The sequence below is a fragment of the Perca fluviatilis genome, chromosome 16 (genome assembly GCF_010015445.1).
Source record: "Perca fluviatilis chromosome 16, GENO_Pfluv_1.0, whole genome shotgun sequence".
In the NCBI taxonomy this organism is placed as follows: domain Eukaryota; kingdom Metazoa; phylum Chordata; class Actinopteri; order Perciformes; family Percidae; genus Perca; species Perca fluviatilis.
Genome location: NC_053127.1, coordinates 24,236,336 through 24,247,001, shown reverse-complemented (window position 1 = coordinate 24,247,001; position 10,666 = coordinate 24,236,336). Strand labels below are relative to the sequence as shown.

The window sequence follows — 10,666 nt, the reverse complement described above, 5'->3', positions numbered from 1 at the left end:
AACCTCCCACACAGTCTGTAGCAACAACAAAAAGCCCTCGGAGAGGGGCTGGAAGCTGCACAGCACAACCACAGTCTGATCTGCTGGCAACTGAGCAAACCCCACAGGTTGAGTTGAGTGCCTTGCAGAAAGGTACCTCGGTGGTGGTAAAGATAGAGGGGCAAGCTTCTGGTCACGTCACACTTATTAGTTTTAGTAGCAGGGGAGAATCAAGGTTTAAATTCAGACTTGAAACTCCTTGGTCCACCCTGGATAGATACAACTGAGTGATTAAAGGACCAATTACATAAAGCAAACCTTGTGTCACCTGTAGCTCTTTAAGGTGAAGCTAAATTGAGGTGGGATGAATGCATTAAAAAAGAGGAATAGAGTTTTCCAAATGAACAGATGACTGCACCAATCACGGTGTGCTCAAAGACAGAGGGGTTGGGCAGGGGATGATGATGTAAGTGTGTGACAGATGAAACATCAGATAGCTGGTCATTTTTCAGCAGATCCATGGAATGAGAACAGCAGACCGGCAGTGCTCAGGGAACGGACATTACTATTAATGAGACCAGGTACTATGTGTTTTTTTTTTGTAACTTTAAACTTTAACTACTTGATATGTGAGTGGATTACATATAAACTGCTACTGACTAAAATGTTTTCATGAATTTAGTGTTTTGACCAAAACGTAGCATGTTTTCAGTCAGATTTTTATGGTTGAAATAATTTTGTATACATAAAGGGAAAAAATAAAGCATATACAGTAATGCAAAAAAAAAATATATATATATATATATATATAAATATAATACGTAATATATCCTTTTTGTTTTCTCACAGGCTATTGTCTTCAGATGTGTAATTGTCCTCCTAAATGATTACAGCAGCAGAGTAACCTTCAAGTGATGTGCAGACTTTTAGCAGCAATTTTAGAGCCAAATGTTTTGCAGTATATTTAAACTAAAAGTGTTCTATATAGCCAGTGCCTGTATGTTGTGTGGCGGGTGATGCATGTAACACATACTGCGAGTGTGTGACTTGGCAGCACTGGCAAAGGCGGTGCATGCTGTTGCAGTGGTGTATCTGTGCTGCTGCTGTGCTCATGGCTCAGAGGAGGGCTGCTGGTGGCTGCTGCTGCCCCAAGGCACCCATGAATGAAGACAATGCCCGTTTCTGCCTCCTGGCTGGGCTCATCCTGCTGTACTTGTTGTGTGGGGCGGCCATCTTCTCAGCCCTGGAACACCCCTTTGAGCTCCGTGCCCGCCGCCTCTGGAAACAGCAGCTGGACAACTTCACCCAGAGATACAGGGTCAACCTGGGTGCCCTGCACACTCTCCTGCGACAGTATGAGGAAGCAAACGGAGTTGGGATCAGAGTGGACACGCTTAGGCCCCGCTGGGACTTTTCTGGAGCCTTCTACTTTGTGGGCACAGTGGTCTCCACTATTGGTAAGCCTTAATGTTTTTTGGTTTTTCTTAGATTCTAAATTGAAAGTTAGACTAGGATTATTCTTATGGGATACCAACTCCCAAACCATGACCTTTTAACCTATTATTTTGTCTCTCGCTTTTCCAGGCTTTGGCATGACCACACCGGCGACCATAGCTGGAAAAATATTCTTAATCTTCTATGGTCTCATCGGCTGTGCTGCAACCATCCTCTTCTTTAACCTCTTCCTGGAGAGGATCATCACGATGTTAGCTTACATCATGCGCTGGTGTCATGAGCGTCGGCTAAGGTGTGCTGGAGTTGGGTTGGTGTCAAGCAGGGAGGAGTCGTCCGGTGAGGAGGACAGCCTGGAAGGCTGGAAACCGTCAGTCTATTACGTGATGCTGATCCTGGGTGTTGCATCGGTAGTGATTGCGTGCAGTGCCTCCACTCTGTACAGCTCCATGGAGAACTGGAGCTACGTGGACTCCCTCTACTTCTGTTTTGTGGCCTTCAGCACCATTGGCTTCGGGGACCTGGTGAGCAGTCAGAGACAGCAGTATGAGTCTCAGGAGGCCTACCGGCTTGGGAACTGCCTTTTCATCTTAATGGGGGTGTGTTGTATCTACTCACTCTTTAATGTAATTTCTATTATCATCAAGCAAACTCTAACCTGGATCGTGGGTAAGCTGGTCTGCTCGGGGCGGCATCGGCCCTGCTCCTGCTCTAGAAATGGCTGCCGGTGGCTTTGCTGCCCCTGCCTGCAGAAAAAAAATCCCAACCGCCTGCGTCCGCCTGCACACCTCAGACAAAAACGCTTAAAACGCAACACTGTGCAGCCCATGTCATCCCGCTGCCCTGCAGGAAGACACCTCTGCAGGGACGGCTCGGTGGAGACAGTGTGTGACAGTGAGACGGATGCAGGTGCAATGGCCGCGGGCCGGCGTCTGTCAGGAGAGATGATCTCCGTCAATGAGTTCATGGTGTCCAATAGGGTGTCTCTGGCACTGCTGCAGAAGCAGCTGAGCGAAACAGCTCATCAGGGCCCACGGCAGAGCTACGGCCATCAAAATGGATTCTCTGGTGGTGTAGGGGCCTTGGCTATTATGAATAATCGCCTACAGGAAACCAGTGTGGATAGGTAGCATCACTGAGATGTCATTCTTGTAGTCATTACTTTGAGCTCTCTATATTGGAGCCCTAATCCAACCTTTTTCCTTACCGAGTGATTTAGAGAAAATCTATCGTCTCTATGACAAAACCAAATTCTGAGAACATATTTTCCCTATAACTAGCATTTGTTCAGCGCCTCTCTGAGCAATTTCAGTGGAAGTCTATGCAGATAATAGTAGACCTCCACCGTGAATTCTGGACATCAAATAATTGACATTTTACATTTTGTTCTGCGTAGCAAAAGAGAGCAGAAAGACGAATAGAATTCAAAGAATTCAACACCACTGTGAAGAGGGGACTGATGTCCTGAAGTGATTGGCTCATTCGAAAGCAATCAAATGAAAGAAGCAGTGAAGGACCACTTACAGGGGACTGCTGATTTAAGAGTGCTGCACATGTCCCCTGAGCTCCTCAATAAATATGGTTGAATGTGAGGTGGTAGTCAGTATTAGTGGACATACAGACATAAACACAATATCTACAGTCTCCTCCTCAGATAATTAGCTGCATATATAAAACATTTGAAATGTGATTTGTATTCAAACAAAGTGCCATAGACGCACTACAGGAGATCACAAGCACAGAGTAAGAGACATTTTAATTTGTTGATTCTTCACAAGTTGCCCATCTTGTTTCATCAATGCATGTCATTGAAATTCATAGTAGTCATGAAAGAGCGCTGAGATCCAGGGTTTTCAATAGAGCTCATCTAATCAAACGTGGCTTGTAGAGGACGTCCTTACGTAAATCAGTGCTATACAGATAGTCACAGGATCACATCAACAGAGCGGTGAGCAAGATTCAGGCTCTCCTCAGCGAGCTGGAGGAGATCCTTTACTATGCAACAAAACCCATTTTAATCCATGATGTGATGTTCTGTATCTTCTATAGGTTTTCATCAGTGCTTGGGATGATGTGCGAGGAGAAAAGCTTTCTCATTGAGACAAAATCATCCAATCTCCTCTAGTGGTCACGCTTGACAAATTGTCTTCACTGTTACTCATTTCTTTCGTGAGTTATTGTGGGAAAAAATACTACAAGTTGCAAGTCAAATATTCTTTATTTAGGTTTAAAACAGTGATGACTCTTAACATGTAATATTACTACTGAAAAAATACAACAATGCAGTATATGATGCAGATAAAATGACCCATCCTGAAACTGACCAGTTCTTATGCTGTTTGTTTTATCACTATATAAAAAATGAATAAGGCAGCACAGTACATATCATTAAACTTAGGGGAAAAAACACATTTCACATACACTGTATTGAAGAAAATGTTTAGAAATATGGTTAATATATAGGAGGAATTGCAAAAACTGTGTACACACACAACTTATTCATGTAAAATCTATTTTAATTGGTCAGTAAATAAATATTTTAGGGTATTTGGCCAATTATTGGATACTTTTAGTTTAGATTTTTTGGTCACAATCAAACTGCAACATGATGTTTTTCATTATTTTTGATAATCATTTATTAAATTATTTAAACAAATATCTAATTTTCCAAACAATCACTTCAGCCAAGTGGATCCTATTCTTCATGTTTAAAGACAACACCTCTTCAAAAGGAGTTTAGATTATGTGTGAAATTTAGTTTTTTCTTGACTAAGCGTGTGTTGAGATTTTATTAGTAGAATTAAACATTTATTTTAGTGGATTTTTTGCCTGTCACGTTCTGCATAGCCACTAGCACTGTTAACATTCCCTATTAAAACAAATGGATAAATGTTAGCTGCATGCCAGCCTTTGGCTAACACATTTTTCCTTCCTGGAAAGGAAAGGCAAACGGAAATTCTTAAAAATTATCATTTTATTATATCTATTCTTAAATTATCATCTTTAAAATACAACTCTACATATGTATGTTCCTTATTTTATCTAATGAAAATATACAATATCACAGCTGGTTGTTATTCAGTTTTACAGACATTTGAAATGATCATCTGTATCTTCTGTTCACTGAATATGAGGCAGAGGTTTGTTGCTGGATCAGTGTCTCTGAGTACGTTTTACAAAATGTCCTTCTTGTATAAATATAAAATGTATCAGGCTTTATTATATCTCTTTTTGCATTGTATTTGTTATGACAAGATGTTGCTTGCTAGTATGATGTAAACAAACACCCCTGTCTGTTCATCCTCTCCCTTTTTGTCAAAGTGCACACATGAAGAAAATTGTTTTAATATTGGCATTAATTACAGCCCCTCCATGGATGGTTGGAGTCCAGCCGGGCCTCTCAGGAGCCTCCCAGGCCCTGAACAGATAGGTAATGGGAGAAACAAATGGTGAATGCACTGTGCATAGTGAAGGATATAACATGTCTTCTGATGGTTAGAATGGGACAGATGTGTAGTTTGTACTCACATTTGGTAGTGTGGGCTTGTGAGTTTCTCTTTGTTGATAGTAAGCCGAAATAATGCAGTTCCTTCTGCAAAACATAGAAGTAACAATGTGTAATTTCACAATACAGAGTATATAGGTGCACCCAAGCATACACATAAACTACATTTGCGTCTCATACTTGCTCTGTATGCCTCCACCTGGTGGTAATCCAGGGATGACAGTGGATGCGAGGACTGTGAGGACAGACAGCAGGTCAGGTTCCTCCCCTCTGGCACACAGCTCATCATAAATCTCTGACAGTTATTTAAACAAAAACAGAGAGAAAAAAAAAAACATAAGCACATTTGGAAAGTTTCTTACAATTCTTTCTTTCGTTTTCCATGCAGGGTAAAGAATAAGACTTTAATTATTGTCAACAAACTGTCAACCATGAAAAGACCAAACAATGTAGATTTTAGCAAAGATTATTCAAACAGGTATAAATAGTGCATTTATTGGGGACTATTTTCAGCTGCAGATTAAAAAAGATTTGGTGTTCTATTTGCCACTTAAGGACAGTACACGTATGATTGACTCAAAATAAACTATAGTGCCCATATTCGTGGCTCATTGATGTGTTTTTGGCAATAATGGAGCTCTGGCAGAAAGCAAGAATCTATATCAGGCTCTGGCAACACAGACAACACTTGTTATTGTCAGTAGGATCAATTCATTGGTCATTTTGGTCTTTTCATGTATTTTTTTGAGTACAACAAGAAACAAATAGAATATCACAACCTTATACTTGAAACGGAGAACTGGTAAAAGAGAGGTATTGATTTGCGTTACATAAATTGTTAGAGCCGTGCAGCCCCCACGTCTGTGTCTGCCCTCATAAACCAGGACAAGTACAGAAGAGTCAATGTGCTTCATCTGAAAACCCTAAACCAGGAAATCTGAAAAGTGTCAGGACATTAAACCATGACAAAACAAGGTCTCCAAGTGCCTTATACGACAGTACATTGCCTACTGCACACCCTGTGTATCATTATAACCCACACACCTGCTACTTTAGACTCCAGCAGGTCCTCCAGCTCAGCCTCCTGGTGTAATGCCTCTGCTGACAGCTGGGGGGCTCCAGGGAAGCACAGCAGGATGATGCTGATGTTGTCCAAGCTGCCCTGCAGAGCGAAAAGTGGCATCAGTGAAGGTGAGTAATGCTGGCTGACCTTACAAAAGTCAACATATGAAACATTATAACATCCTGGGTGAACGGTTTTAGAGATATATCATTTTCACCCCAAAGTCACCTCACAGATGAGGTGAAGCAAAGAAATGTCAATGAAGCATGAGAGAAGCTGTGACATTTTGAGGTCATTGTGCATATATCCAAGCTGAAGCCCTGTTACATAACAGAGTGACATGATGGACATGACGTCCAAACAGAGTGCAGCATGGATGTTAGTATGTGCACATGTGGTCCATGTTTATCCTGATGTGTTTCTTTGACTATTAATACAAGATAGACAATAAACTTAATTGATATTATTAATTACCTTGCGGTTCTGTGAACCTTGTTTTTAAATAGGGGATGACTTTCTAGAGGGGATTTGTTTCACTTACTAAGGTAAAGGATATGCATCAAATAAATTATGGGTGCATTTTAACAAAATAAAGCTTTTCTGCTGAATAGCTTTATTGTGTTTCCCCTAATAATTACCTTATTCTACAGATTAGCTACTGCATAGTGAAAAAATATCCTTCACTAAACACCCTGAAATCTAGCAGCTATAATATGAGTGGATCTGGCTGTAGTGGAATAATTATTCTCCCTCATTGGTATGAAATTATTCTTTATGTATGAGGACGGTATGACTATCAATGATATGTTCTTGAACATCAACCTTCAATCGTCAGACACTCAGACTGAGAGTGGCTGAAATGAGTCCTCATAGGAACCCAAAATTATCCCATCTAACCAGTTCTGACACCCCTGCAGTCTATTTTAAGGTGGTCTGTCACACTATTATACGAACAGCAGCCACAGTGTAAACGAGACAGAACCAAAGCTCTAGCAGAAGTCAGAGCCGTTTTTCTATTTTTTCATTGTCCTTTAGCATCTTTCACATTATTCGTATGGTATATGGCATTGTGTGTATTTATTATATTTTCTACTTGTCAGAACTAATCCTCGTGCTTTTGAATTGCCGCAGGGGATAAATAAAGTGATTTGATCTTAATTGAATTGTTTTGTTTTCTGGCACACAACTTTACTGTTTTGGTTCATTCTCACTGCTCTTCTCTTTGTAAACAAGTCGTGGCATTCAATACTGTATGTAATATATATGAAATATATAACCAGATCAAAAAGTCTTCAGAACATCTATATTCACAAGAAAAATAAGGTCCACTTGTCTAATCAAAGCTGTTGGATAGAAAAGTTAGATATAAGAAATGGTGCGACTGGTGTGAGTGTGTTGCCAGTCTGAGTGGAAGTGATAAAGAAGATTGATCGTGATTGATTTGGTGTGTGTAACTATCAAACAAATAGAAACTGTCCCAGAGTTACCTTCATAAAGCTGGGCTCTTTTCTTAAAAGCTGGAATGACCCCGGCAGTTTTTAGATCAAGCCAAATCAATTCAACACAGTCACAGTTTAAGGGATTATGTCATAACATACAATCCACTGCCCATTAAAAATGATGTAACACAGTTTCACAGTGACATTGTGTTTTGGGTTTATAATAAGTTTAAAGGATTTGCCAGTTAAACTACCAAACATGTAGAAGGGCCCTAAAAGGGACTAAGATAACATTCAAACTGGTTTTAAGCAGCAGGTTCTGACCTTATAGAGACAGAGGTCTATGACTTGAGTGCAGACGTCCCTCAGGTCAGTGCAGACACGCAGCCTGTTGTGGATAAAGGCGCACAGATCCTCGTTGCTGATGGTGTCCCACACCCCGTCGCAGGCGAGCACCAGGAACTCATCAGCTGGTGAGCGCTCCACCACACACACCTCTGGCTCTGGTGACACCATCTGTTGGGTGGGCGTCCGGTTCTCTGCTCCCTTGTAGCTGAAGTCCCCCAGAGCACGGGACACTGCCAGGGAGCCGTTGATCCGTTGGATGGACACAGAACCGCCTGCACTCTCAATGCGCTCTTTCTCCAGAGGGTTGTAAGGTTTGTGGTCCTCAGTGGAGAAGCAAACCTGGCCAGACCGGCACAGCACGGCCCTCGAGTCACCGCAGTTGGCGAAGTAGATGTAATATGGTGAGATGAGAGTGGCCACCACAGTGGTACCACCTCTCTCCCAGCCTTCTCGACGTGTCACAGAGAGCAGGTGCTTGTCTGTCTGCAAGAAGCCCTCGATGATGGCTCCTTTCACCCTTTCAGGGTCGTCCTCTGATCTCATCCCACCTGTGTGCACCAACAGATATAATGCTGGAATACTTTGTGTAGTCTGAATACAGCATAACAAACACCATTACATAGAATATGATAGATATTTGCAGAATCCAATGAGAAATGATAACAGGGAAAAATCATCTCCCTTTCACTATAATAAGAGCCTTTTCTCCAGGAAAAAAAAATGTTTCAAGATCAGAATATCTTAAACATAGCTGAGCATCATTACAATAACAAAAGATAACATCATACCACACCACTAATTAAATCTTTTTAATGCATTCATGCATTTTCAGTTGCATATTTTTCACCTGTGGCCAGGATCTGACCCAGAAGGTGCTGGGAGCAGTACTGTGCCACTGAGCTGCCTGCATGACCATCGAACACAGCGAAGAAGCTCCAGTCGGCCAGCTCCCCACCCAGCTGTGGCACACAGTTATGGAAGTCCTCCATGTTGGCCCTCCAGCCCTGCATGCTCCCCAGGGCGTATGTAAGGCCCCATCGGGCACAGCCTTCCTCGGTTAGCTTGTCCAGGACCGGCCGGTCCAGGTAGGGGCTGGTGATGACTTCCTCCCTCTCCCCATCCCCTGGCTGCTCTCCCTCTGCTGCTCCTCCACGGCCCCCTTTGAAGAAAGAGCTGACCCTCTTCTCTGTCTCTTTCACTAGCTGCCGCATAAATGCAGGCATCTCCACGCTGCCCTTCCTGGCTGTCCTCATGGCTCTTTTGAACAGCTGATGTGAGTGGACTCTTCTTTTATCCCTGGCCCGGTGTTTGTGGCTGGGCCTGTTGCTGGGCCTGTGCAGTGTCTGCGTAGCCCTGCTGCTCCAGGGCTCAGAGCATGGCTGGCTGAGCTGATGGATGTTCTCAGTGCTGGCTGCTCACCCTCCTCTTCCTGCTCATCTCCTTGCTCTCTTCTCTCCTCTCTGGAGACCTCACTGATCAGCGCCTTTTCCTCCACTCATCCTTCCTCTCCTCCTTGTTTTGTCTCTCCTCTGCGCTACTGTGATTTCAACCTTCTTTCTTGCTTTTGGCTCTTCCCTCTGTCACCAGCTCTCCCCTTGTTATTTTCCCTGCCTCCGCTGTGACTGGCTGGCTATTTTTGTGCACCAATCCCTGTTTAGCTTGCATCGCCACAGTCATGTTTGAGCTCCCCCTCTCTCACCGTCCTCCTATCAGCAGCTCTGCCCCTCCCACATGTTTGGTAATCTTAATTTCTGATCGGTTCGGATTATGGGCTGCCTCTGCTGTGGATTACAGGACTGTCAGCCATTTAGCACAGAGTGTTACTGACAGTGGGAAGAAGAGGTTTGTTTTCAATATGCACACAGATGTTTTAAACTGATATTTCACTTGTATACACTAAACATGGTGACAGTGCATGTACTGTACCTCTGCAGGGATCCATGACTCCACCAACTAAAAACAGAAATCCGAGCTGAATTTCTCCTTTAATTATGAGTCAGATTGGACTCAGGGTTGGACTGTTTTTGTATCTACAATGTCTGCAATGTAATACAAATATTACCATGTGCACCAAACTTGGATTATGTTTGTATTATTTTATCATTTATTTTTTTGTGATTGATATTATTTAAGAAAACCCAAAGACTTTGTACTAAAACATGCTATCAAAATCTTTGTAAATGATCAAAATCAAAAACAAATAAAGGGGCAAAAATTGCGGCATGTCTTGGCTGTTCATTTTATTGTGAAGAAGCAGAAATGTGATTTTGGATTTGCATGATTATGCATGTAATCACAACATGACTTACAGCTGTTTTGTTTGGCACCATACCCCAAATAGCTGCTTAAATCTGTCGAGTCAGCCAGGATGACATCACCTCTCTCTGTAATTCTCCACATTCTTTGATGTTGGGGCTGACACTCTGCCAGTCCTGCTACTGTGCCCATGCAGGAAAGAATGGAGAAACTGTTTCAAACATCTAATTAAACTCACCCCTCATGGCGGTGTTAAAGCAACTTGTTGCAAATGTTCACACAATAGAAACAAAAAAATTTTGTGCTTCAAATGCCCAGGAGATATAAGAACATGATACACTCTTACATCTGAAAAATTGTAGTTAAATATATAGTTATTATGCATGGCTAAAATAAGCAGTATAATATCTTTATTTACAGCTGTTCATGAATTTGAGCAGCCACGTCATTCTGAAGCAACATTATTAATCAAGAGGAATTTTAGCAAACCAATATGAAGGACATGCAATGTACACATAACAACAGTACACATATAGTGCTAATAAATGTCCTCTACAATAGTCTGTACCATACATTATCTATTATACTTGTAACAATAAGCTGGATATACTGTAATTGACAGTA

General features: G+C 42.0%; 2 protein-coding genes across 2 annotated transcripts; one reads left to right on the top strand and one right to left on the bottom strand.

Annotated features, from left to right (window-relative positions):
- Window positions 1–850: 850 nt before the first annotated feature.
- LOC120543885 (potassium channel subfamily K member 13) lies at window positions 851–2,882 on the top strand. Its single transcript, XM_039777247.1, has 2 exons — window positions 851–1,436; window positions 1,564–2,882. The coding sequence occupies exons 1-2, from the start codon at window positions 1,052–1,054 to the stop codon at window positions 2,559–2,561; spliced, it is 1,383 nt and encodes a 460-aa protein (XP_039633181.1). The 5' UTR covers window positions 851–1,051; the 3' UTR covers window positions 2,562–2,882.
- Window positions 2,883–3,630: 748 nt separating this feature from the next.
- Window positions 3,631–9,393, bottom strand: ppm1nb (protein phosphatase, Mg2+/Mn2+ dependent, 1Nb (putative)). Its single transcript, XM_039777248.1, has 6 exons — window positions 8,634–9,393; window positions 7,763–8,334; window positions 5,981–6,098; window positions 5,117–5,231; window positions 4,960–5,023; window positions 3,631–4,849 (listed from the first exon to the last, which is right to left on the bottom strand). The coding sequence occupies exons 1-6, from the start codon at window positions 9,037–9,039 to the stop codon at window positions 4,832–4,834; spliced, it is 1,293 nt and encodes a 430-aa protein (XP_039633182.1). The 5' UTR covers window positions 9,040–9,393; the 3' UTR covers window positions 3,631–4,831.
- Between the last annotated feature and the right edge of the window lie 1,273 nt (window positions 9,394–10,666).

Excerpts from the sequence above, each read along its gene's own strand:
- LOC120543885 (XM_039777247.1), top strand. The coding sequence starts at position 1,052 with ATGCTGTTGCAGTGGTGTATCTGTGCTGCTGCTGTGCTCATGGCTCAG. Across the intron at positions 1,437-1,563 it reads CACAGTGGTCTCCACTATTG|GCTTTGGCATGACCACACCG; the intron begins GTAAGCCTTAAT and ends TCGCTTTTCCAG.
- ppm1nb (XM_039777248.1), bottom strand. The coding sequence starts at position 9,039 with ATGAGGACAGCCAGGAAGGGCAGCGTGGAGATGCCTGCATTTATGCGG. Across the intron at positions 8,335-8,633 it reads GGGTCAGATCCTGGCCACAG|GTGGGATGAGATCAGAGGAC; the intron begins GTGAAAAATATG and ends TGGTGCACACAG. Across the intron at positions 6,099-7,762 it reads TAGACCTCTGTCTCTATAAG|GGCAGCTTGGACAACATCAG; the intron begins GTCAGAACCTGC and ends TTCGCTCTGCAG.